The sequence below is a fragment of the Salvelinus sp. IW2-2015 genome, unplaced genomic scaffold (genome assembly GCF_002910315.2).
Source record: "Salvelinus sp. IW2-2015 unplaced genomic scaffold, ASM291031v2 Un_scaffold1322, whole genome shotgun sequence".
NCBI classification, from domain to species: domain Eukaryota; kingdom Metazoa; phylum Chordata; class Actinopteri; order Salmoniformes; family Salmonidae; genus Salvelinus; species Salvelinus sp. IW2-2015.
In genome coordinates, this window is record NW_019942841.1 from 21631 (window position 1) to 48402 (window position 26772).

The 26772-nt window shown below is 42.4% G+C and overlaps 2 protein-coding genes across 3 annotated transcripts; one reads left to right on the plus strand and one right to left on the minus strand.

Moving 5' to 3' along the window:
* Nucleotides 1–11722: 11722 nt before the first annotated feature.
* LOC112070424 (small membrane A-kinase anchor protein) lies at nt 11723–20402 on the minus strand. Of its 2 annotated transcripts, none has more exons than XM_024137833.2 (2): nt 19853–20402; nt 11723–16708 (listed from the first exon to the last, which is right to left on the minus strand). In XM_024137833.2, the coding sequence occupies exon 2, from the start codon at nt 16522–16524 to the stop codon at nt 16261–16263; it is 264 nt and encodes an 87-aa protein (XP_023993601.1). In that variant the 5' UTR covers nt 16525–16708; nt 19853–20402; the 3' UTR covers nt 11723–16260. The 2 variants fall into 2 exon arrangements, with proteins under 2 accessions (XP_023993601.1, XP_070295064.1); XM_070438963.1 differs by lacking the exon at nt 19853–20402 and adding an exon at nt 19188–19285.
* A 1756-nt stretch (nt 20403–22158) lies between these two features.
* On the plus strand, nt 22159–26706 carry mstnb (myostatin b). The gene is made up of 3 exons (XM_024137834.2): nt 22159–22625; nt 23727–24094; nt 25113–26706. The coding sequence occupies exons 1-3, from the start codon at nt 22253–22255 to the stop codon at nt 25491–25493; spliced, it is 1122 nt and encodes a 373-aa protein (XP_023993602.1). The 5' UTR covers nt 22159–22252; the 3' UTR covers nt 25494–26706.
* The last annotated feature ends 66 nt before the right edge of the window (nt 26707–26772 follow it).

The window sequence follows — 26772 nt, forward strand, 5'->3', positions numbered from 1 at the left end:
GAAGAAGATACCTGTAGCTTCTAGCTTTGTAGGCTAACCTTTCTTGCGAGCGTATAGCTGAAGCAAACATAAATTCACTACCATAGTACTTTATTTGTGGTAATATGCAAACCATAATGCAGAAGATGCTGATTTCAAAACTGATTGGGTAAATCAAGTTTTGGGAGAAATGTGAGAAAGACTGATTAAGTGAATGAATAAAGTTAAGGGGACAGTTTATCAATAGAGATTTACCATTCAAATAAATGATTACTATTATGTTGTTATGTAGTTAGATTGGTAAAAACTAAGTGAAATGTATTGAATAATGGATTTATTAACGCATACATGGCTGTCTAATGATGATGTCTATAATGATATCGAACTCAAAAGATACCCAACGATTGAACAGAGCAGTAGCAGAGTTTATTTGTCTGGATCAAGTGCTATTCTGTGACTTTGGTTAATATGCATTCTTTTTTTGCCATGGTATCATTTTGGTATTGAGAATCGTGATACTAAACCTGGTATCGGTATCCAAGTCAAAATGCTGGTATCATGACAGCACTAATTGTAATACACTCCCAAGAGGAAGAACATGGAAACAATAAAAGTGTGTGTGCATGTGTGTTTAACTAGTATCCGTGGTTGGGGAAGCGTCAGAGAAGTGTATACAGCTAGGAAAGCATAAAGGCATTTTGAGCTTGTTTTCTTTTTTCCCCCCTGCTATTATCTATAATATATTGGAGACCACAGTCCCTTTGTAAACCGTTGTGAGTAGACTCCAGGAACAGATAGTATTTAAGGTCCCTTTTGATTGACTAAAGTATCACCCATAATATGTTTTGGGGATAGACATACAAAAACATTTTGAAAGTATTTTTTCTATCATGGCTAACTACCAGGAAGTTTGAAAAGACTGGCTGAGTGGGCGGGGAGCTTATAATCATGAGCTAGCCTTGACTGGCAGCTCTTCGAAATGCCTATGTCAAGAAACTTAGATGCAGTGTTGCAGTAAAATCATCTCTAACAAATTTGGTGATACACAATGAAACTCAAACATGTTTGGCATGTCTCTTGTCATGTGGTTCACAGCAGTACTGACAGATGTGTTGACATGACTACTGTGTCAGTTTTGAACAACCCTTCTTTCCCTTTTGTTCCATGCTGGCAGAAGACCTAGCTAGCCAGTAACTAGCTAACACCAGACACACCAGACACAGATATATACAAAAGTATGTGGACACCCCTTCAAATTTGTGGATTCGACTATTTCAGCCACACCCATTGCTGACGGGTATATAAAATCAAGCACACAGCCATGCAATCTCCATAGACAAACATTGGCAGTAGAATGGCCTCACTGAAGAGCTCAGTGACTTTCAACGTGGCACGTCATAGGATGCCACCTTTCCAACAAGTTAGTTTGTCAAATTTCTGCCCTTCTAGAGCTGCCCCAGTCAACTGTAAGTGCTGTTATTGGGAAGTGGAAACGTCTAGGAGCAACAATTGCTCCACCACGACGTGTTAGGCCACACAAGCTCACAGAACGACACCGCTGAGTGCTGAAGTGTATAGCATGTTAAAATAATTTGTCCTCGGTTGCAACGCTCACTACTAAATTCCAAACTGCCTCTCGAAGCAACGTCAGCACAATAACTGTTTGTCGGGAGCTTCATGAAATGGGTTTCCATGGCCAAGCAGCTGCACACAAGCCTAAGATCACCATGAGCAATGCCAAGTGTCGGCTGGAGTGGTGTAAAGCTCGCCACCATTGAACTCTGGAGCTGTGGAAACGCGTTCTCTGGAGTGATGAATCACGCTTCACCATCTGGCAGTCCGACGGATTAATCTGGGTTTGGCAGATGCCAGGAGAACGCAACCTGCGTAGTGCGAACTGTAAACTTTGGTGGAGGAGGAATAATGGTCTGGGGCTGTTTTTCATGGTTCGGGCCCATTAGTTCCAGTGAAGGGAAATCTTAATGCTACAGCATACAATGACATTCTAGACGATTCTGTGCTTCCAACTTTGTGGCAACAGTTTGGGGAAGGCCCTTTCCTGTTTCAGCATGACAATGCCCCCGTGCACATAGCGAAGTCCATACAAAAATGGTTTGTCATGAACTTGACTGACTTGCAGAGAGCCCTGACCTCAACCCCATCAAACACCTTTGGGATGAATTGGAACGCCGACTGCGAGCCTGGCCTAATCGCCCAACATCAGTGCCTGACCTCAATAATGTTCTTGTGGCTGAATGGAAGCAAGTCCCCGCAGCAATGTTCCAACATTTAGTGGAAAGCCTTCCCAGAAGAGTTGAGGCAGTTGTGGCAGCAAAGGGGGACCAACTCCATTTTAATGCCCATGATTTTGGAATGAGATCTTCGACGARCAGGTGTCCCACATACTTTTGGTCATGTAGTGTAAGTATCTTTGCCATAGATGAATAGTGTACACTTTTAATTATAATTTTGGCACCTGTGGAGTAGGTATCTAGCTATATAAACCACGCCCCTCCGCAAACAMGCTTTCTCAGATGTTGGTTTACAAGGCAGTACTTATTTAAATGAGGTAATATAATATCATGTTACCATTGGTGTATTAAAATGAGTTCGGGTGATGTCACTCTATCCCCTTAATAATCCAACCTCCTGAATCCAGGTGTTTCACAAGGTGTTTATGATCAAACTGTTTCAATGTAGAAGCAACAGTCATTTTAAATACTTTGGTTAATACATCATGAAAAACATGATTTTGACTTTTCATGACTGTTAAAAACCAGTGTGGATTGATTCCTGCCAACACTTGTTTCAATGCTGGCTTATGCACCTGCACGTTTGTTTGTGTTTGCATACACACACACCAATTGAACCCTGGCTCTTAGAGATTATAGCCATATTTACTGTAATAACACACTGGCAGGGCAAGTTGAGTTCCTTCCCTCCCATACAACCAGTTACAGTACATTTCTCCAGCACTGATGACTTTCCTCTGTGACTACAATAATATGTGTCCATGCGTGACAGAATCGCAGCCTCTCTGGCCTAGAAGGCATTGAACCGTGGCGTTACCACAGTCCTTGAAGCAGTAAACAAGCCTGAGTCATAGTAGGTCAACTGTTATTAGATTCTCTCTGTTAGTTGCCCCTTGGTAGCCTGAAGGCAGTAGTCTAGGTATCCACAGGGTGTGCAGGCTGTTGTTCCAGCCCAGCTCTAAATAATATCACACCTGATTCAACTAATCAAGGGCTTGATGATTACAGTTGTCAGATGTTTTAGTACTGGGCTGGAACGAAAGCCAGCACACCATGTGTGTCTCCAGAACCAGCATTGAAGCACACTGCACTACCAAGTGTTCTGTTATATTTAGCATTGGTGCACTGCTAATAGTCAGGGCCTGCAGCACAGGGTACTTTTGAGCAGAGAGAGAGATCACCGCTAGTCGCTATTTATATACACTCTTATCATCGAGTACACATGGACCTGTCTACCGTATGTGTTTTTTTATGAAAAGCTGTTGTGTAATGTGGGCTATTTTTTACACTTGTCCTTGGTTGTTTCACTAACACACATATTCTTAGTGGATGGAAATCCCACCTGCACACTGGGGATTATAACATTGGTCCCGTGCCAAGAATGTATATGTTAAATGAAACATCGCAGTGYTTGAGGCGTCACTACAGACCCTGGTTTGATCCCAGGATGTGTCACAACTGGCTGTGACCGGGAGTCCCATAGGGCGGTGCACAATTGGCAAAGCGTCATCCGGTTTAGGGGAGGGTATGGCCGGGGGGAGGGCTTTACTTGGCTCATCACGCTCTAGTGACTCCATGTGGCGGGCCGGGCGCCTGCAGGCTGACCTTGGTCGTCAGTTGAACTGTGTTTCCTCCGACACATTGGTGCGGCTGGCTTCTGGGTTAAGTGGGCGGGTGTTAAGAAGCGTGGTTTGGCGGGTCATGTTTCAGAGGACGCATGACTCGAACCTTCACCTCTCCCGAGCCTGTTGGGGAGATGCAGCGATAAGACAATATCGTAATTAGATTGCAATTGGATATCACGAAATTGGGGAGAAAAATGGGGTAAAATACAAAAATAATAATAATAATTTTTCACATAATAAAATTATGTGAGAGTAACACATTCAGTTGCCGACATACACTAAGTGATGAGTTCAGATGTTGGTGTGTGGGAAATTAGGGAAAGGGAAGTTATAGATAGAGGGTTAGGGCTGTGAATGTGCAGCCCCTCACAACTCCAAGGGAGGTGTGTGTGTGTGTGTGTGTGTGTGTGTGTGTGTGTGTGTGTGTGTGTGTGTTTGTGTGTGTGTTGTGTGTGTGTGTGTGTGTGTGTGTGGTGTGTGTGGTGTGTGTGTGTGTGTGTGTTGTGTGTGTGTGTGTGTGTGTGTGTGTGTGTGTATGTGTATATATAGTATATTATATATATATATATATATTATGGTGTGTGTATTTTCTTTCTCTCTGCATTGTTGGGAAGGGCCCGTATGTAAGGGTTTCACTCTAGTCTACACCTGTTGTTTTACGAAGCATGTAACAAATAAAAATGTGATTTTGCACATATCAATACAAAGCTTGTAATGTGGGTGGACTATAATGAATATGGCTATTCACACTATCACATTAAATAATTTCCAGTGTAATTGACCATAAAGTTAATGATCAATACTTTATGGTCATAACAACTAGGCTACAGCTAACCAGGTTTTTGTGTTTGTAAATTTCACAGACCCTAGCCAAGATGTTCCCACATCGCTGAAGATAACCTTCAAGCAGCTTCAGGAGGGAAGCGCCAAGAGTTTGTAGGAGGTTCTGGTGATGGAGTGCAGACTCAATCAAGCCTGCATGGTGGTCCGTCCCAAAAGTCCCCAGGCCCTTAATACTACCTCTCTTTTCATAGGTGTCCAAGTTGCCTAAATTTAGTTTCCGTCCCTCGTATCCTTTCTTTCATGTCAACTCAATATAATCCATGTTCTCCTTGAGTTTATGGTTGAAAATAGCCACCATATTCACTCATTAGTGGTCATACAGTTGGAAAGGGACAGGGAAGGACCATCAGACATGGCATGCCAGTCACTCAGTGGCCTCTCACACCAGCAGGACTTTGGTAAGACCACACCCCAGTGCCGTGCCCATTTCCGTGGGGGCAGAGACTATGACCTCACCAGCGCATTATTGTCGTTCTTGCTGCTGGTGAGTCTCTGATCCACATCTACGCAGAACGACACCATTCTGTATACTTCTGGCCCTTCTTTGGACACTGTGTTAACAACCTTCCAGGCGAGCTTCAATGCCATACAACTCTCCTTCCGTGGCCTCCAATTGCTCTTAAATACAAGTAAAACTAAATGCATGCTCTTCAACCGATCGCTGCCTGCACCTGCCCGCTGTCCAACATCAACTACTCTGGACGGCTCTGACTTAGAATATGTGGACAACTACAAATACCTAGGTGTCTGGTTAGACTGTAAACTCTCCTTCCAGACTCACATCAAACATCTCCAATCCAAAGTTAAATCCAGAATTGGCTTCCTATTCCGCAACAAAGCATCCTTCACTCATGCTGCCAAACATACCCTTGTAAAACTGACCATCCTACCAATCCTCGACTTCGGTGATGTCATTTACAAAATAGCCTCCAATACCCTACTCAATGAATTGAGTAACTCTGTGTTGCTCTATGTGTCGAACTGCTTTGCTTTATCTTGGCCAGGTCGCAGTTGTAAATGAGAACTTGTTCTCAACTTGCCTACCTGGTTAAATAAAGGTGAAATAAAAAATTGATAACATTACTGTGTCAATGATTGTTACATGACATCTATCAACATGGATTCAAAGTATATTATCTTTCTACAATAATGGTTGATAACACAGTGAATCTTTTTGGTTTGTTTCTACTAGATTTACTAAATTGATGTTTCCTAATATACATCTACATTATCTAGCTAGCTGGTCTCAAAGTTTGTAGTGCTGAATTGCAAATCGTAGGACTATGGATCAAGCAATGATCTAGGCATCAGAAATCCTCTGCAAAAGTGAACGATGAGGCATTAGGGTATGTGAATTCAAACTGATACGGCAGATTTATTAGTCAATAAATATGAAGACACTACATTTAGAAAAGGAGTTGGGCTACATACCAAACCTCTCTAGTGCTGTCTATTAGGTTACTCGCAAACAGGGGGCTTGCATTTTTTTATTTATTAAATTGACTCTTCAAGCATGACTTCTCAAAAGCTGCACAAGTGTTTGTAAGACAACTCCTAGCATCAAGCTAAAAGGCTAAAGTGGGATACAAAACCAGTTATATAGTCAGTCAGACAATATGTACAGCAGGGGTCTTCAACAGGCAGTCCGGGGGCCAACTTCGGTCCACGGGTGGTTATATCTGGCCCCACAAATAAACAAAAAAAGACTAAAGTCACCAGGAAATAACCATAAAGTGATTTTAATTTAGGAAATCTGTTCCCATGCTTAAATAAAGAGATGTAATCAAGGTTCAAAATGATTCGGTTTTTGTCCATACGCTCCAGAAAAAATTGACACGTGGCTGAATTAGTTGGGGATCCCTGATGCATTATATATATWTWTTTTTTTACATTTATTTAACCTTTATTTAACTGGGCAAGTCAATATCTCTGTTGTGCTGAWGTACAGAATTATTGGCAAAGGGCAATATTTCTCATTACAGTTGGTGGTGCAAAGAATCAAATGTTTGTTTTGGTGAGTAGGTGGAGTAGCTGGGTAAGGAAGAGGTTCTATCCTGTTTGAAGTATCACATAACTTGGGATGGTACTGTCAGGTGGTTTTTATGGCCCTTGTTGAGTCATACTTTCCTGTTTACTAGTGCATGTCAGTCTGTCCAATACATGTCCCAATACATTCAATCAAATACACAATGCAGGAAGCCTACACTGGGAAAACACCAGGTCAAAATGTACAACCTACTGTAATTTCTACCTAATTTGCATTTTAATGAAAATGGCGATTTTGCAGCACTTGAGCTGTTATATTATTTTTCCTGCAGTGTGGCTTTGATTGAATTTCTCTGTACGCAGCTCAAATCATTGGTTATATTAAATCCCATTTGCAGCACTCAAACCCTCAGCACACAGTTAAGAGCACTTACAGGCTCCCAGAGAGAAATGAGGCCAGAGAAGCTAAATGACCCGCTATGGAGTTTTGCTAAGTAAACAATGAACCAGCATAAACTCTCTCTCTGGAGAACACAGGCTCAGTAATTCTCTTGGTGTCAGAGATTTTATGGTTTAGAATTTCCCCTTCAAAACGCACCAGCCGGGTATCATTCTTCTTAATGTCTTTTGCCCTTGTCATGTATCTGGAGTGATCACTCAGTGTTGCATTTGCCATTGTATTACTGTATGCTAAAGGCCAGTTCTCAATTCACTGTGCACCCTGGTGTACAATTCAATGACTACAATTTCCCAACTAGTAGCTTCAAACGTATGTTGTATAATAATTATGTTGATAAAGATGTGTATGAAAAAAATATATATATATAATTTGATGTTTTGTTTGAAGTTGTTGACAAAAGCATAATTACACTGTACCTGCCTATGTAACTATATATTTAACACTTAGTTGTATATTCCATTTATAAAGTGGAATGTTAAACATTGGCTTTGTGTACAAGCCTGTATTGTTCAGCTGCTAAAGCTTCTGAGTCACTATATCAAAGGTCATTTGTGTGATCCATTAATCCATTTGGCCGATTAGAAATCTCCTGGACCTGACAGTCTATCAGCTAATCTAATGATTCAGTTCATGTTACAGGGACATAACACAGGCGCAGAGGGGGCTGTTGGCCCTGGATAGGCAAGAATGGGTTGAGCACATGATCAAATCTGTTTCAACTCTAGGTAGTGGATATTCCTCAAAAAGTTCTACAGCTGCACCATCAAAAGCATTCTGACCAGTTGCATCACCGCCTGGTATGGCAACTGCTCGGCATCCGACCGTAAGGCGCTACAGAGGGTAGCGCGTATAGCCCAGTACATCACTGGGGCCAAGCTATCTGCCATCCAGGACCTCTATACTAGGCGTGTCAGAGGAAGGCCCAAAAAATGGTYGAAGACTCCAGCCACCCAAGTAATAGACTGTCCTCCTTGCTCCCGCACGGCAAACGGTACCAGAGCGCCAAGGCTCCTTAACAGCTTCTACTCCCAAGCCATAAGACTGCTGAACAATTAATGAAATGGCTACCCGGACTATTTGCACTGCCACTGATGCTACTCACTGTTTATTATCTATGCATAATCACTTTACCCCTACCTACAAGTACATATTACCTCAATTACCTTGACTAAACTGTACACCCGCACATTGTCTCGGTACCGGTCTCCCCTGTACATAGTCTCGTTATTGTTATTTTATTGTAACTTTTTTTACTTTCATTTATTTTGTAAATATTCTCTTAACTCTTATTTTCTTAAAACTGCATTGTTGGTTAACTTGTAAGTAATCATTTCACGGTAAGGTCTACACAAATCAAATCAAATGTTATTGGTCACATACACATGGTTAGCAGATGTTAATGCGAGTGTAGCGAAATTCTTGTACTTCTAGTTCCGACAGTGCAGTAATATCTAACAAGTAATCTAACAAATTCACAACAACTACCTTATACACACAATGTAAGGGGATGGAATAAGAATATGTACATATTATATATATATATAGTATATTACATAACTGCTTCAAAAAAAAATAAAAGGGAACCACTTAACACCACAATGTAACTCCAAGTCCAAATCACACTTCTGTGAAATCCAAAAGCTGTCCATTCAGGACAGCAACACTGATTGACACATAAATCTTCCACATGCGCCTGTTGTTTGCAATGAATAGGACAAAAGGTGGACGAATTTATATGGCCAATTTAGCAAGACACCCCCAATAAAAGGAGTGGGTTCTGCAGGTGGTGACCCACAGACCACTTCTCAGTTCACTTATGCTTCACTCGCGCTGAATGTTTTTGGTCACTATTTGAAATGCTGGCGGTGCTTTCACTCTTAGTGGTAGCATGAGATGGAGTCTACAACCCGCACACAAGTGGCTCAGGTAGGTGCAGCTCATCCAGGATGGCACATCAATGCGAGCTGTGGCAGAAGGTTTGCTGTGTCTGTCAGCGGTAGTGTCACAGAGCATGGGAGGCGCTAACCAGGAGACAGGCCAGTACATCAGGAGATGTGGAGGAGGCTGTAGGAGGGCAACAACCCAGAAGCAGGACCGCTATCTCCACCCTTTTGGCAAGAAGGAGTAGGAGGAGCAGGCCAGAGCCCTGCAAATGACCTCCAGCAGGCCACAAATGTGCATGTGTCTGCTCAAACGGTCAGAAACAGACTCCATGAGGGTGGTATGAGGGCCCGACGTCCACAGGTGGGGGTTGTGCTTACAGCCCAACACCGTGCAGGACGTTTGGCATTTGCCAGAGAACACCAAGATTGGCAAATTCGCCACTGGCGCCCTGTGCTCTTCACAGATGAAAGCAGGTTCACACTGAAGCACATGTGACAGACGTGACAGTCTGGAGACGCGGTGGAGAACGTTCTGCTGCCTGCATCATCCTCCAGCATGACCGGTTTGGCGGTGGGTCAGTCATGGTGTGGATTTCTTTGGGGGGCCGCACAGCCCTCCATGGGCTCGCAGAGGTAGCCTGACTGCCATTAGGTACGAGATGAGATCCTCAGACCCCTTGTGAGACCATATGCTGGTGCGGTTGGCCCTGGGTTCCTCCTAATGCAAAGACAATGCTAGACCTCATGTGGCTGAGTGTGTTCAGCAGTTCCTGCAAGAGGAAGGCATTGATGCTATGGACTGGCCGCCCGTTTCCCAGACCTGAATCCAATTGAGCACATTCTGGGACATCATGTCTCGCTCCATCCACCAACGCCACGTTGCACCACAGACTGTCCAGGAGTTGGCGGATGCTTTAGTCAGGTCTGGAGGAGATCCCTCAGGAGACGCATCCGCCACCTCATCAGGAGCATGCCCAGGCGTTGTAGGGAGGTCATACAGGCACGTGGAGGCCACACACACTACCGAGCCTCATTTTGACTTGTTTTATGGACATTACATCAAAGTTGGATCAGCCTGTAGTGTGGTTTTCCAATTTAATTTTGAGTGTGACTCCAAATCCAGACCTCCATGGGTTGATAAATTTGATTTCCATTGATAATCTTTGTGTGATTTTGTTGTCAGCACATTCAACTATGTAAAGAAAAAAGTATTTAATAAGAATAGTTCATTCATTCAGATCTAGGATGTGTTATTTTAGTGTTCCCTTTATGTTTTTGAGCAGTGTATATATATATATGGATGTGCGATGGCCGTGCGGCATAGGCAAGATGGAATAGATGGTATAAAATACTGTATATACATATGAGATGAGTAATGTAAGATATGTAAACATTATTAAAGTGTCATTATTTAAAGTGACTAGTGAGACCATTATTAAATCACTTTATTAAAGTGGCCAGTGATTTGAGTCTGTATATAGGCAGCAGCCTCTCTATGTTAGTGATGGCTGTTTTAACAGTTTGATGGCTTTGATATTGAAGCTGTTTTTCAGTCTCTCGGTCCCAGCTTTGATGCACTGTACTGACATCGCCTTCTGGATGATAGCGGGTTGAACAGGTTACAGGTCCTTGATTATCTTTTTGGCCTTCCTGTGACATCGGGTGCTGTAGGTGTCCTGGAGTGCAGGTAGTTTGCCCCTGGTAATGCGTTGTGCAGACCGCACTACACTTTAGAGAGCCTTGCGGTTGAGGGCGGTGCAGTTGCCGTACCAGGCGGTGATACACCCTGACAGGATGCTCTCGATTGTGCATCTGTAGAAGTTTGTGAGGGTTTTAGGTGACACCTGACACTTGTCACCTGTTGCGCCTTCTTCACGATGCTGTCTGTGTGGGTGGACCATTTCAGTTTGTCCGTGATGTGTATGCCGAGGAACTTAAAACTTTCCACCTTCATTACTGTCCCGTCGATGTAGATAGGGGGGTGCTCCCGCTGCTGTATCCTGAAGTACACGTTGTATTCGGCGCATGTGACAAATATAATTTGATTTAATTCAGACGGAAGACAGCAGATCCAAAGGTTAAGGTTAGGCAATAGAGAAATTTAAATTGCTTAAGGTTAGAGTAAGGGTAGCTTTGATTCCAGCCGATTTTTCTCAAGCCATTCTCAAATGAGAATACAGTGTTGAGATGTGGTACCGTGAGACTACAGTAAGGGGTAAGTAAGGGTTAGGGTCATTATCAGATGATTAACCTTTGATGATGCTCATGATCAATGGCCCCATTTATACCAGGTGCTAACGTGTCCTCTCTCCTGATCTTGCCCATATTCTGATTGTGCCCATATCTTTAAAAGTGTTGACGATTAAAATAATTGATTGCAATCAGATCTTCCCAAGTATTTCAGAAGTAGTTGGACAAATTGATTGGTTGGATTAAAGCTCATTGGTCAGAGCTTAGTAAAGGTTAGTGGGGTCTGAGGTGGATGGGGGGCGTCAGACGCGGGTTGCGACCCGCAAGGTTTCCAGTTCGAACCAAAGTTTCAACTTTTTCCCCGCCAACATACTTCACTAATCACATTTCTAATTTATTAACATTCTAAGTGCCTCAACAGCAGTTGACTATGCACTGAGATAGAGGGTCACAGGTCCTAATCTTGCCGATGCCCTTTCTCAAAAAAGAGATGAAGTCACTTAATCAATGGTAGAAGGCATAGATTTCAGCTTTATTGGTATTCACATTTTTTTTCAATTAGTTATTTACAGACCTGTACAGTGCTGCAGGTGAAATGAATATTACATAAATATATAGATTCAGATGATGCAAAAGAAGCATTAGGATCTCCCAACAGAAAACACATTTTGTTCATAATCAAACCAAAGGGTTGACAAAGACTGATGTTACAAGATGTTACTGTAACTCAAGTGAAATTTCGCCATTGTTACCGATACTGACATCATATTTCGAAGGAAAGAATCCAGGTACACCTAGTTTGTACATACGTTGGTATTCCTTGTATTTCTTTCAAGCTGGAAGCATTGTGAACTGCAAAATTGACCATATCCAAGGCATTGGATTTCTGTGTTCGACGTAACTTAGAAGGCTATCGCAGTTTTATTGTTATGAAATACAGTGCACTCGGAAAGTATTCAGACCCCTTGACTTTTTCCACATTTTGTTACGTTACAGCCTTACTCTAAAATGGACACATACATTATCTCCCCTCATCAATTTACACGCAATACCCCACAATGACAAAGCAAAAACAGGTTTATCAAATGTATAAAACAAACAAAATACTGTATTTACATAAGTATTCAGACCCTTTGCTATGAGACTCAAAATTGAGCTCAGGAGCATCCTGTTTCCATTGATCATCCTTGATGTTTCTACAACCTGATGATTGGAGTCCACCTGTGATATATTCAATTGATTGGACATGATTTGGTAAGGCACACCCCTGTCTATATAAGGTCCCACAGCTGACAGTGCGTGTCAGAGCAAAAACCAGGCCATGATGTCGAAGGAATTGTCCGTAGAGCTCCGAGACAGGATTGTGTCAAGGCACAGATCTGGGGAAGGGTACCAAAAAATGTCTGCAGCATTAAAGGTCCCCAAGAACACAGTGGCCTCCATAATTCTTAAATGGAAGAAGTTTGCAACCACCAAGAATCTTCCTAGCGTTGGCCGTCCGGCCAAAATGAGCAATCGGGGGAGAAGAGCGGTGACCAAGAACCCGATGGTCACTCTGACAGAGCTCCAGAGTTCCTCTGTGGAGATAGGAGAACCTTCCAGAAGCACAACCATCTCTGCAGCACTCCTCCAATCAGGCCTTTATGGTAGAGTGGCCAAAGCCACTCCTCAGTAAAAGGCACATGTTTGCCTAAAGGCACCTAAAGGACTCAGACCATGAGAAACAAGATTCTCTGGTCTGATGAAAACCAAGATTGAACTCTTTGGCCTGAATGCCAAGCGTCACGTCTGAAGGAAACCTGGCACTATCCCTACGGTGAAGCATGGGGGTGGCAGTATCATGCTGTGGGGATGTTTTTCAGGGGCAGGGACTGGGAGACTTGTCAGAATTGAGGGAAAGATGAATGGAGCAAAGTACAGAGAAATCCTTGATGAAAACCTGCTCCAGCGCACTCAGGACCTCAGACTGGGGTGAAGGTTCACCTTCCAACAGGACAACGCAGGAATGGCTTCGGAACAAGTCTCTGAATGGCCTTGAGTGATTCTTGAACCAGATCGAACTCTGGAGAGAGACCTGAACATAGCTGTGCATCGACGCTCCCCATCCAACATGAGAGCTTTTGAGGATCTGCAGAGAAGAATGGGAGAAACTCCCCAAATACAAGCCTGTAGCGTCATACCCAAGAAAACTCGAGACTAAAAACCTGTTTTTGCTTTGTCATTATGGGGTATTGTGTGTAGATTGAGGGGGAAAAAACWATTGAATCCATTTTAGAATAAGGCTGTAACGTAACAAAATGTGGAAAAAGTCAAGGGGTCTGAATACTTTCCGAATGCATTGTATACAGTATATACTGTAGTGCTAGCTGTCTTCTGCATAGTAAAACATGACTTTTATCAACCAATTTATTGGAGTCAAAATCAAGCTTACAACTTTTGTATGTATTGTTTTTTGCAGCTTTATCTATAAGTTGTTAAAACATTTAGCTGAAGCAGTGATAAGTGATCTGTTTCTAAACCCTCCACCTCCCAGTTCTTAGATTAAGGAATTCAGTATGGGGAAAAAATTGGGTCACCGCTAAAATGGGCCCACAAACTAGGTTTGGTTTGCTACTAGCAAACTCCCTTAAAAGACCTTAGCTTGAAAAACAAGAAAAAAGCAGCAATATTACGGTTTGTCCCTCTTGAGATGCCGTAGCAACAACTTAGCCAATAACACTTCCTCAAAAGAGTCAAAGATAAATCAAAGATAAATCAAGAATTATTAGTAATTAATGTTGGCATTTTTRCTGAGGAGGTCTTAGTAATTTTACATCTAACTAAGATGTTTGGTGCAGTATTTCTCAAGTGAGAAAATGTGCATGAAAATCTGTCGTCTCTCATTCAAGAATCCTGTCTATAGTTCCCACTGCTACTAGGAGTAGCACCAATCACCGACAAAGGGGCATATACTCGGGCTACCGAACTTAAACTTGCCTCAAGAAAAATGTTTGTGTGCGCGAACAGACAAAAAAAAAAAAAGACAAAACAAAGAATAACGTCAAAATGTTGTTGTAATATACGCGCAAACTGTTTCGACGGAGGCATTCGACAGGCTTTTAAATTTGTTTACAGAATTTTTGGGATGGTTCAAGAGATTAATCTCTCAACCCAGATTAGTGCAAATGTCATTATAAACAGTATTTGTTGCTTTTAACTAGAATGGATTTTTGGTGTCGCATTTAAAGCACACCACCACATTTTTTGCTGAGCAAACCTAATGCCCTGCCAGCTGAATTCTCACTTGAGATACACATTCCAAACTTCAGCAATTCCAAACTTCAGCAAAACTTGATTTTCCAGTCAAATAATGTCCACTTGTTCTTTGTGGTGTATACAATAGCACCCTAATTAACGCTCTGGAAATGTACCATGTTGCCCAGCCTAATGCACCTTTTAAAGCTTCTTGAACATCGTTTGTGGTAGGGTGGGAACTGACGTGCTATGACTAAAACTCACTAATATCGCCTTCTATCAAATAAACGTCATAAGAAAGCCCATCAAACATATTGTGCTTGTATTAGCATTCATTAAGGACTTTGGCAGTTGTGGTCCCCTATTCCAAACAACTCAACTCTCTGTTGTGAGTATGTGTGTCTTTGGCCTGTTAAAATAGCATCGTACTATTAAGAAGCCATTTGCTCTTAATAAAAATAACATGGCCTTTTAGAGTTGCATATTTGTGCTGTAAATTCTATGGGGCAGATGGCAGTAGTTCATCATTGGATAGAAGACAGTACGTAAAAACCAGGCTGCTTGGTCCTAGACATTTTGGCCAAAACAAAAGGTATTTGTGAACCCAGCACACTTTTTGTGCCCAGAAGAAAAGTCACGGTAAAAGTGTGTGAATCCGTCCTAATGTCCTGATTTACTCATGGCATGCGGACCTAGCCAGCCCTCAGGAATGTCCTATTGTCATTGGCATTCAAATTCACAAAATGGGAGGACGCTGAACCTCTGTAAAACATTCCTCGAGCATCATTTTGTCAAAGTGACCGTAGTCAGGTCCTAGGATGCTGCAGCTCGTGGGCAGACCTGCTTAATGGTAGGGCCGGGACGATACCAGTATCGCGATATTCTTTCCATGGCAAAAATGAAAACACGAAGCTCTTTGGTCCTTTAAAAACCTGCTGTATGTAAAATATTGTGTGCTATAGCTTGGAAAATAAATGAACGGGACTCTGGATAACAACATAATGATTTTTGTTTCCAACATCAGGGCTGAAGTTAAATTCGCTTCATGTTTTGTTTCCTTGCCACGATACTAACGAATATCGCGATACTGGTATCGTCCCGGACCTACTTCATGGGTAGTTTGAAGAATGAGTTTCCTTTGTTGGTGGATGTGGACCACAGGCCCCCTGGGACACCATTATCCAATATCCCTAACCTGGGAGCTTCTGCCTGAGAAGACAGATAGAGAGGGAGGTGTGTACCTGCTGACCCCAGCAAACATTTCAAGTGAAAAACACTTGAGGGGCCAATTAATAATTTCCTACATAGGACCTGAAATTTGGCCCCAGGATGTGGCACGCGTCAAGCAAAAAAAAAAAAAAAAACGGTATACTTTTACTGAAAGGCAGAACCGGTAATTTTCAAACCAGGATTCAATGATACTCTCCTGCTTTATTGGCTCCCAAGCCGGTTTAACCAAACACACCCCAACTCTCATCCTCTAGCTAACGATAGAGGGAAGCACATGGTCTAGATTGAATATGAGAGGAGTAGCCAAGGTCTTTGTCTGTTAGTCAAGGTCAAAATGTCACCAGATGAGTTACAACATCCAAGTATGTATTAATTAAACAGAAAAATGGCTTTGGACCATAGATTGGGATCAACATCTTGTCATCTCCAGCTGGTACATGTTCGTAGTGTTTTGTTTCACCCTGAATCTGAGTGCTGTCTGGTCTCCTGTCTTCTGGGCATCCATTTGTCCTCCTCTCCCCAGAGGGTCAAGGTGAATCCCAGAACAGAAATGCCTCTTGCACTGCCTCTGCCCCCCCTCATGGCACGTCACACTCAATGTAGGGGATGTCACTGTAGCGGCTGTCCACCTCCAGCCACTGCTGCACTGCCCGGGCCACAATCTCCTCCGACAGCCGCTGGGCATACTCCAGCAGGATGGGGTCCACCCGGGCAGAGTCTTTCCCTGACCCCGTCTCCGAGTGGACCAGCAGCGCATTCTCGCCCCATCGCTTCCCGTCCACCTTCTCCACCGAGTTGGCGTACTGGGTCGGATCGCTCTTCTTGGATTTGACGCATCCCATGATATAAATAGTGTAGCATTGATTTCAGGGAGCTGGTGAAGCAGGAGTGTGTCTGAGAGGGGCTTAGGCTTTGGTCGAGAAGTGACGGCTAGGAAGCCGATTCTTGTCTGGACCGAGCTTCACTGAAATAGTCCAGACGGTCAGCCATCCTCCTGTACTCCCCTACACAGATCTTTTCCATATGCTGTAGGGAGAGAAAATAGGGAGAGAATTTCAGTGTTTTATTTTCCATCAGAGGCAGCCTAAAAATACCAGATGGCAAAGGAAAGAATTGAGAGGCCTACTATTTTCACAGTGACTTAGCATTTTTCCCTCTGTTACCACCTATGCAGCAGTAGCTACACACTGGACACACCAGGTGATTTCAACATGGACCTTTGGGTCATATTTGGTTGAGACGTTGATCAATGAGATTTCAACCTTTTATTCACCCATTCAAAAAGGACAGCCAGAAGTTTGTTGAATTCCCAATGTGTTATCACTACGCTTTCAACCATCTAAAGCACAACCAAATTCCAATGGAAAAACAATGTCTGATTTTTGGTTAAGTTAAGTCATCTGAATGTGTTATCACTGCGCTTTCAACCATTAATCTAATAGCACAACCAAATGACCTGGATTGCAGTTGAGATTAGACTGCATTAAAATTACATAGTGCAAGTGATCAATGCTGTTCAAGATTCTGCACAGATTATTACAGCAATTGTGAAGATTTCCACAGACGTGCGACCTTCACATGCTATGTTGAACATGCACGCTTTCTATGATTACATAAAAATACATTTATGGTTAGAAAACCTCAATGTGGCCATGGATGTGTTACTCATTTTAAGGTTGAATAGATACTGTTACATTCGTTTCTAAGATTGCCTTAACTTTTGGCTATTTACTGTATTACATTACAAAAGTCATATTGAATTGTGTTTGGTTGATAATGCAACCAAGTATCAACATTTAAAAGAGGTTAATCCTAATCTTTAACTTTTATTTTTGGTTTACTTGGAGACGTGAATCGAATATATAATTTGTTGACTTGTCAAAGTTATAAGGCTATTTAATGTATTGCAAAAGTAATATTGAATTGTGCATGGAAGCAAATATCAACATTTGAAGGAAATAAATATTTTTGTTCAGTATAGTTGTAGAGAAACTGGAATTAAAGCCAGATGAAGTTAATGGCACAAAAGATACAAACGCAAGATGTAAAGTGTTCGTCTCATGCTTCATGAGCTGAARTAAAAGCATGCTGACTGCAAGAATGTCCACCAGGGCTGTTGCCAGAGAAYGTTCATTTCTCTACCATAAGCCATTCTTTTAGAGAGTTTGGCAGTATGTCCAACCGGCCTCACAACCGCAGACCACGTGTAACCATGCCAGCCCAGGACCTCCATATCCACCACTGGCACACTGGAGAAGTGTGTTCTTCACAGATGAATCCTGGTTTCAAATGTACTGGGCAGATGGCAGACAGCATAGTGTGTATGGCGTTGTGTGAGCTAGCGGTTTGTTGATGTCAACGTTGTRAACAGAGTGCCCCATGGTGGGGTTATGGTATGGGCAGGCATAAGCTACAGACAACGAACACAATTGCATTTTATCGATGGCAATTTGAATGCACAGAGATACYGTGACGAGATCCTGAGGCCCATTGTCGTGCCATTCATCCGGCGCCATCACCTCATGCACGGCCCCAAGTCGCAAGGATCTGTACACAATTCATGGAAGCTGAAAATGTACCAGTTCTTCCATGGCCTGCGTATTCACCAGACACGTCACCCATTGAGCACACTTGGGATGCTCTAGATCGACGAGTACAACCGAGTGTTCCAGTTCCCGCCAATATCCAGCAACTTCGCACAGCCATCGAAGAGGAGTGGGACAACATTCTGCAAACCACAAGCAATAGCCTGAATAACTATGCAAAGGAGATGTGTCGCGCTGCATGAGGCAAACGGTGGTCACACTAGATAGTGACTGKTTTTCTGATCCACGACACCTACCTTTTTTTTAAGGTATCTGTGACAAACAGATGCATATCTGTATTTCCAGTCATGTGAAATCCATAGATTAGGGCCTAATGAATTTATTTCAATTGACTGATTTATTATATGAACTGTAACTCAGTAAAATCATTGAAATTGTTGTATGTTGCGTTTATATTTTTGTTGTTCTGTGTAGATATAAGTAATTTGGAAAATGCTCTATAATTTTTTTCACTTTGAAAATGTGGAGTAGGTTTTTGTTTAATTATAAGGTAGCAAAATGTGAAGACTGCAAGGGGTGTGTAGACTTTGACTAGGCATTGTATAAATAGACTATGTGGCTCTAGGTTGAATGCACAAAGGACTGATGTTATTTGCTGTTGTCCACATCTCCATCTGTCCTGTGCTTGTGTGTGCTGCCTCAGTCCTGCCTGATCCAGATTCAAGGTGGCATGTGATTATTTCTCTGATAGAGCAGCACACTATTATATCATCCCGTTCATCTCTCWCATACAATTTGCTTTATACAGATGCTGCAAAATACTAGCATTGTAGCTTATGCTTTTTGACAGTGGCTTCCGCTTATATAAGTACAGTGCTGATTCCTAAAACTTCAATCAGATCTTTATGACACATCTTTTCATATTTTAAGACAAAGTGGGGAAAGGTGATGCCTGTTACCTTATGTCAAGCATGTCGCTCTAGCCCAGGTAGCCTATAAGGAACGTGGCAATGTAGCATTTAGCTCAAGCATGGAACGTGGCAAGCATGTCGCTCTAGCCCAGGTATCATGGGACTCGACCCTGTAAACCCTACCCTCCTCCCCAGCGGATTTAGAAGGGAGGGGGGGAGGGAGGGTATTACAACCAACACATACAACAATTCTACTTTACATTTTGTTATTATATTTTACATTTGGAAATAACCTGATTATGTGTAATATAGTCGTATAGGTTATTATTTGAGAAAAAGTTATTCTAAATAAAAAATGTGTCCATTTAATTTCCATCTTTGGGAATGTGAGGGTGAAGTTGGCCATACCAGGGACGTTTATCCCCCATTCTACTATAACCCACCTTTCTTGAATTAGTAAGGGCATATATGAAATAATCTCACTATTGAAATGTGAACATAAAAGGTCAAGGAGAAATGCTAACCGGGATGGGGAAATAGAGGGCGAAATAGTTGTCACCCTTCGAAATAAGATTCTGAAAATTCCCTACTCATGAGCGCATTTCTGCTTAATACACCATTATTTAGACGTAGCCTGCGCCTATAGTCCATTTCCCACACAATTCCCTGAAAAATACATATCATAAAATATTGTTGATGCGTGGGATACATACCTTCAAGAGGGCTCTTGGAAAAGTAGGACTGGGTGAGTTTACCCCCATGAATATCAAATTCACCCAGTGGGAAATCACATCCTCGTTTTCTCTTTAACGACACTTTCCCCTACGGTCGATTTCAATAAATAAGTGTCATACATCCACACGGATTGTGAACCGAAATTACTATATGTGCCGCCTCTCCTTTCTATTCAATCTCCTTATCGGCTTCAAACCGCTGCATATGCGTCCAATGATTTGAACTTGAAGCTTGGAAGGCAGCGACATTATTGGTCGGTTTCTCTCTATGCACGAAATGTGCACTACGTTACCAAACTGGGCATCCAATGTTGCACCAWACCACATTGTGCAGTAATTTAACTAAATGCTAAATCGATTTAAGGTCTCAAACCCATGAATAGTCCTGGACCTGGATGACGACAACTTCTTGCCATCATTCTACTCGAGATTACCCATAGGTCATCGTTGAAATTGTTGCCTGTTTGACTTCACTTTCTAATGGCGGCTGTAGCTTGTAGGACATAATTATATTTTGAATACACACTCAACAGCAATTAGTAGCTGTGTCGACTAGGTTGTGGAGGTAAATTGTGCGCACACAATCAGGCTACTGATACTTGTACAATATCACCCTCTTGTGGCATGTTTGACATCTCAGTGATTTATTACAATGTTTAAAGTAAGGAATATACTCAGTTGTTGCTATAAACTAACGCCATAGATTATAATCCTGTCTCCCAGGCCTTTGCTGGAAGTGTACCCCCGTGCAGCTTCCCTGTATCTAGGTTTTAGGCTACTACTGAGTCTGCCAAGAGGTCTGGACCATTATGGCACAGGAGGTACCGTAGTGCGCTTTCGCTTAAGCCACAGGGGCACTGTGTAAGGTTTTATGAGTAWTGATAGCAAGCTATATGTGCTCATATATATTTAAAACCAATTGTTGTCATAAAAAATATATATATTTTTGACGAATTCTTTCTTGACGAATGCGTAAATCTGTAAAACTCATTGGAGGAGTGTGCGTAAAACTGTATAGTCCATAAGTCTGCATTAGTTAAAGTCGTTCAGTATGTTTTCTTTCACATAAGGGATATAGTCTCAAATTCCATAATGATAATAGGCTATAAACCATTGACATGACTCGTGCCCAAGTCATTGTGTCATGCCATCCATATTGCTGCGTAAAATGTACATAATTTTGACGATTTGATTGACTTTCATTAGAACCTATATGCTACTTTTCATCTGTAAATGAAAAGAATATTTCATAACATGTGCGTAATGTTGCAACTGTAGTTGTCGATAAGCCGCACGATGGCACTAAACGTCTTAACGAAAAAGCTTTCGTAAATCAGACACCCCAAGGCAACAATACCCAGTAGCCTTTAGTACAGTATAGTAGGCCTACAGTACAGCCCATTTCGCCATATATTTTCTATGCAATGGTATCTATCCTATAGCCTATTGATTAATACATTTTGCCTTTGGAAAGTAGGTTTGGAGACAAGTAGGTCTACTCCATGTAGCCTATAGGTCTACATACACTAAATATTGGTTCCTGTCATAATTGTAAATAATTTACCTTACATTTTCAAGAGAGATTCAGAAAGATAGGCAAACTGATCATATAACTAACTGATCGTAAAGAAGTCATAACTCCGATTAATTTGATCCCTGTCGCTTTGATGGGATGCAGGGGCGGACTGACTATCTGGCATTTCTGGCAAATGTCAGAAGGGCTGGTAAATGTTTTGCCTAGAGGGCCTGTCTAACTTCTTTTTTTTGTTGCCCAAAATGATAATTATCTGGCTAATAATGGTGGCCTCAATGAATAAAATGGGCTGCTGTAGAGGCCTTGAGGAAACATTTTTAGTTGTGGGGGCCTCAAGGGGAAAAATGGGCCATTGTGTTATAAATGTCAGAACCGATTTCTGGTTCCAGTCTACCGCTGGTGTGATGGGACAGGCTAAATAAAACAGGTTTCTCAGTGGCATTCAGATGTTGACAGGCTGTGGCTGACTTACGTTTATGCAATAAATCAAGAACTATATCCGAAATGTTTATTTGACCATTTGCAGTACTGTCTTGTCTGATTGATAGTGTAGTTGTCTCAAAACTATTCCAAACCTTGCCATTGCGTACCTCTTTAAGGTTTGACAGAAAAATACAGTTAATGTCTGTCTGTTAAATTCATTGTTGCCAGCCCAACCAATCATAGATTTTGACGACACAAAAGAGAGGCCAAAGTTGCAATATAAAAAGGGCTGCCGAATTAAAGCATGACACCTATCAGTGTAGAGCCTGATTTCAAACACAGGCAACTCTGTAGTCCGTCTTCACCCCAATACATATTACATTTGGGATTCCAATTTTATAGCAAACTCCGCACCTTAGATAATGCATCTGACGCAGGTTCTGATTTATCTCAGTTTCATGGTTGCTTTCGGTCCAGTGGGTCTTGGTGATCAAACCGCGCACCACCAGCCCCCTGCCACGGATGACGGCGAGCAGTGCTCAACATGCGAGGTCCGACAGCAGATCAAAAACATGAGATTACACGCCATCAAGTCCCAAATTCTTAGCAAACTACGACTCAAGCAAGCTCCCAATATCAGCCGAGATGTTGTCAAGCAACTCTTGCCTAAGGCACCACCTTTGCAGCAACTTCTTGACCAGTACGATGTTCTTGGAGATGACAATAAGGATGGAGTTATGGAAGAAGATGATGAACATGCCACCACAGAAACAATCATGACAATGGCCACTGAACGTAAGTTTGACAGACTATTATTCAATGCAACTATACACTGAGTGTACAAAACATTAGTACAACCTGCTATTTCCATGACATAGACTGACCAGGTGAATCCAGGCGAAAGCTATGATCCCTTATTGATGTCACTTGTTGAATCAACGTCAACCCGTGTAGATGAAGGGGAGGAGACAGGTTAAATAATGATTTTTAAGCCTTGAGACAATTGAGACATGGGTTGCGTATGTGTGCCTTTCAGAGTGTGAATGGGAAAGACAAAATACGTAAGTGCCTTTGAACGTGGTATGGTAGTAGGTGCCAGGCGCACCGGTTTGAGTGTACGCTGCTGGGTTTTCACGGTCAACGGTTTCCCATGTGTACAAGAATGGTCGATCACCCAAAGGACATCCAGCCAACTTGACACAACTGTGGGAAGCATTGGAGTCAACATGGGCCAGTATCACTTTGGGACGCTTTCGACACCTTGTAGAGTCCATGCCCCGACAAATTGAGGCTGTTCTCAATATTAGGAAGTTGTTCCTAAAGTTCTGTACACTCAGTGTTTAATAATAACGTTAAAAAGGCACCAGACCGCAGCTGTTTTTACGCATTGGGCACAGAGCGCACTTGCATATCTGATCCCGTATTACTTGCACCACTATGTTGAGAATAGGTTGGAATTTCATACTAATAATAAATTCGTTTTGATCTGTAATGTCATGTTAAATTGAAACCACTATAGAATTTTACGCAGTAAATTTACGAACAATACGTACGAGCCAAGTTCCATCGTATAATGTGCCAGTGTCACTCTCTGGTGTTGAGTGTGGAGGTTCTAAAACTAGATAGGCTAGGCTATATTGGAGGATACCCTGGAGAAGACACATTGTTGTGTTTTATAGTTTATCAATACTTGTCATGACATTGTAACTTTAAATATATATTTTGAAATTGGTTTACCAAGGGGGTTCTGTAACGAAAACACAATTGTGTTTTGTGTTAAATACAACTGCAAACGTTTTTTGCAGTCATTTAATTTAGTTTATAAATCAAATTGTATTGTGGAAATAGAGATGACATTTCCATATTGTAATTAATGTTATAATTTCTCTCCTCCAGCCCAATCCATCGTCCAAGTCGATCGGAAACCCAAGTGTTGCTTATTCTCCTTTAGTTCGAAGATTCAGGTGAACCGCATAGTTCATGCGCAGTTATGGGTGCACCTTTTGCCAGCTGACGAAGTCACCACCGTGTTCCTGCAAATCTCCCGCCTGATSCCTGTCACGGACGGGGGCAGGCACATAGGTATCCGGTCTCTAAAGATCGACGTGAATGCAGGAGTCAGCTCTTGGCARAGTATCGACGTGAAACAAGTGCTGTCCGTGTGGCTGCGGCAGCCGGAGACGAATTGGGGGATCGAGATTAATGCGTTGGACGCAAAGGGAAATGATCTGGCCGTTACCTCAACTGAAGCCGGAGAAGGATTGGTGAGTTTAGATTTATCTCCCATCGAAGCAATTTACAAATAGTTTTGTAATTTATTTATCCCCGTGGGATCTATGTGAAATAATCCAGAACCCATGTATTCATGCGTAATGATGCAATATCAACACGTACCACCCTTGTCAAGAGTGCAAATACATTTTTTTGTGTCAAATTGTGTGGCAAGACTCATTTGGCTTCAAATACCAGTTGTTGATCAGAGGGGTCTTGGCATCCTAAGATTTGCTCTCATGTGCTTTTATGTTTAGCTAACAATCACATTTTCAAAGTACTTTAGAATCTTTAGTATAAACACACATACCTCATTAAAGGAGTATATGTATGACAGAATAGTTGCCCTGGCCACCAATAATATCATGTCCTATCACCTGATTACATAAAAGTTCACATTATTTACATGGCCAGAAATTCCCTTGAAGTCCTCTGTGTGACTGTGCTAATCAGAGTAATTGCCTACAGCCTCACACACACACACACACACACACACACACACACACAACACACACACACACCACACACAACACACACACACACACACACACACACACACACCACACACACACACACACAACTTTGTTCTTCTATCCTCATGGGGACCTACAATTGTTTCCTCAAAATCCTATTTTCCCTAACCTTAACCCTAACCTGTAACCCAAACCTAACTCCTAACCCTAAATCCTTACCCTAATTGTCACTCTAACCCCTAAACCTAACCCCTAAGCTTAAAATAGCCTATGTCCTCATGACGAGGGAGAACTTTCCTTGTTTTACTATCCTTGTGGGGACTTTTGGGGATTTTAGGTCCCCACAAGGATATAAGTACCCACCCACACACCAACACACACACACACACACATTTTCAGTGGCTCAAAGTATCACAACACCAGGTTTGAAACCTTGATCAGCAATGTTTTATTGGAAAAGCAAAATCAAATATGTTTCCCAATGTATCAAGCAATGCCTGTTTCATGTTTTCAACCATTCCGTATTGTGCCTTTACAGCAACCCTTCATGGAGGTGAAGATTTCGGAGGGCCCGAAGCGCTCCAGGAGAGACTCGGGCCTGGACTGTGATGAGAACTCCCCTGAGTCCCGCTGTTGCCGCTACCCCCTCACGGTAGACTTTGAAGACTTTGGCTGGGACTGGATTATTGCCCCCAAGCGCTACAAGGCCAACTACTGCTCTGGTGAGTGCGAGTACATGCACCTGCAGAAGTACCCCCACACCCACCTGGTGAACAAGGCTAACCCTCGCGGCACCGCCGGGCCCTGCTGCACCCCCACCAAGATGTCCCCCATCAACATGCTCTACTTCAACCGCAAAGAGCAGATCATCTACGGCAAGATCCCCTCCATGGTGGTGGACCGCTGCGGCTGCTCGTGAGCGAGAGCTCTGCCGGTGAGGGGGAGGGGCTCAGCCAGGGTCTCCACCCTGGACTTTGGGACAGATCCATCCACCACTACCAGTGCTTTCTGCAGAACACGGTGCAATAGAGCCAGAATAGCGGCTAAAGAAATGCCCGTCCATTCGCTGAGCAGCGCTTCCACCACGGACATGTCTCGTTCAGTTTTTTTTTTTTTTCCCTCCTCCAATCACATGTTCGCAGCCACAATGGCCTAAAATCACATGGATGTAGGAACACGACGCCTGTTGGACTTGGGAGTGGACGTAGTAGCCCAAAGTACGCCACATTTTCCCACAAAACGTTTAAATGTGACACGCTCCGTCCAGTTATTCAAACATACAGACATGGATGGACACACATACACCAGACCTGGGTTCAAATAGTATTTGTTTTCTTTCAAATACTTTGACTGTTTGATGGAGACAGGTGGGGTTTGCACTTTGGGGAATAATCCATTGGTTCCATTGCACCAGGCAAGCACAGCTTAAGTACTGGAAAGACAACAAATCATATTTCAACCCAGGTCAGAAACATAGGTGCACACACACAGACTCATTTCCCCCCAAGATTTTACAGCTACGCTTACCTATCAGTGTGATAATCATATAAGCAATGTTTGAGAGTGAAACCGGGAATCCTCAACGACTTTTGAAAGGGCTTGGAAAACTATAGCTGAGGTCTCAGTCTGAACTGGCCTTCATGCATAATGCCATACACGCCATGCACACACACAGCAACAGTGCATTCTTATTCAACTTTTAATCATAGCTTTTCCACCATTCAACTGCCTGTACGGCCCTACTCACTTGAATTATTCTTATTGTAAATCAACATTACTGGACAGGAGGACATGAACCGGAAGCACAATGAATGCAGTCGACACATTGAGATGTGTTTAAGACAGAGAAATATATTTTGAAAAGTATGAATGTTAAAACCACGTTTAAACTCTGTCTTACAAATAACACAGTTTGCACTATGGCAAACCAATAGAAAGAATTGGTTGCTACAAAAGTTGTAAAAACTGATTTTGATATGTTTGCTAATTTGTATTGTATACATATGCCATTGTTTCCATTAGCAGTTGCCTTTCTAAACCACTGTTAGTAAATGTATAAGACCACAAACTAGCAAGAAAACAGTACAAATGCGACTATATACCTGTTAATCAAATAAAGGTGCTTGCTTATATGTTAAGTTCAGTTATTTCATCCAATAGCTTAGTAATGGTATTTTACTGCCCTAGGAATACTAGAG

What these genes read in the sequence shown, in the direction of transcription:
- LOC112070424 (XM_024137833.2), bottom strand. Translation starts at nt 16,524, where the DNA reads ATGGGATGCGTCAAATCCAAGAAGAGCGATCCGACCCAGTACGCCAAC.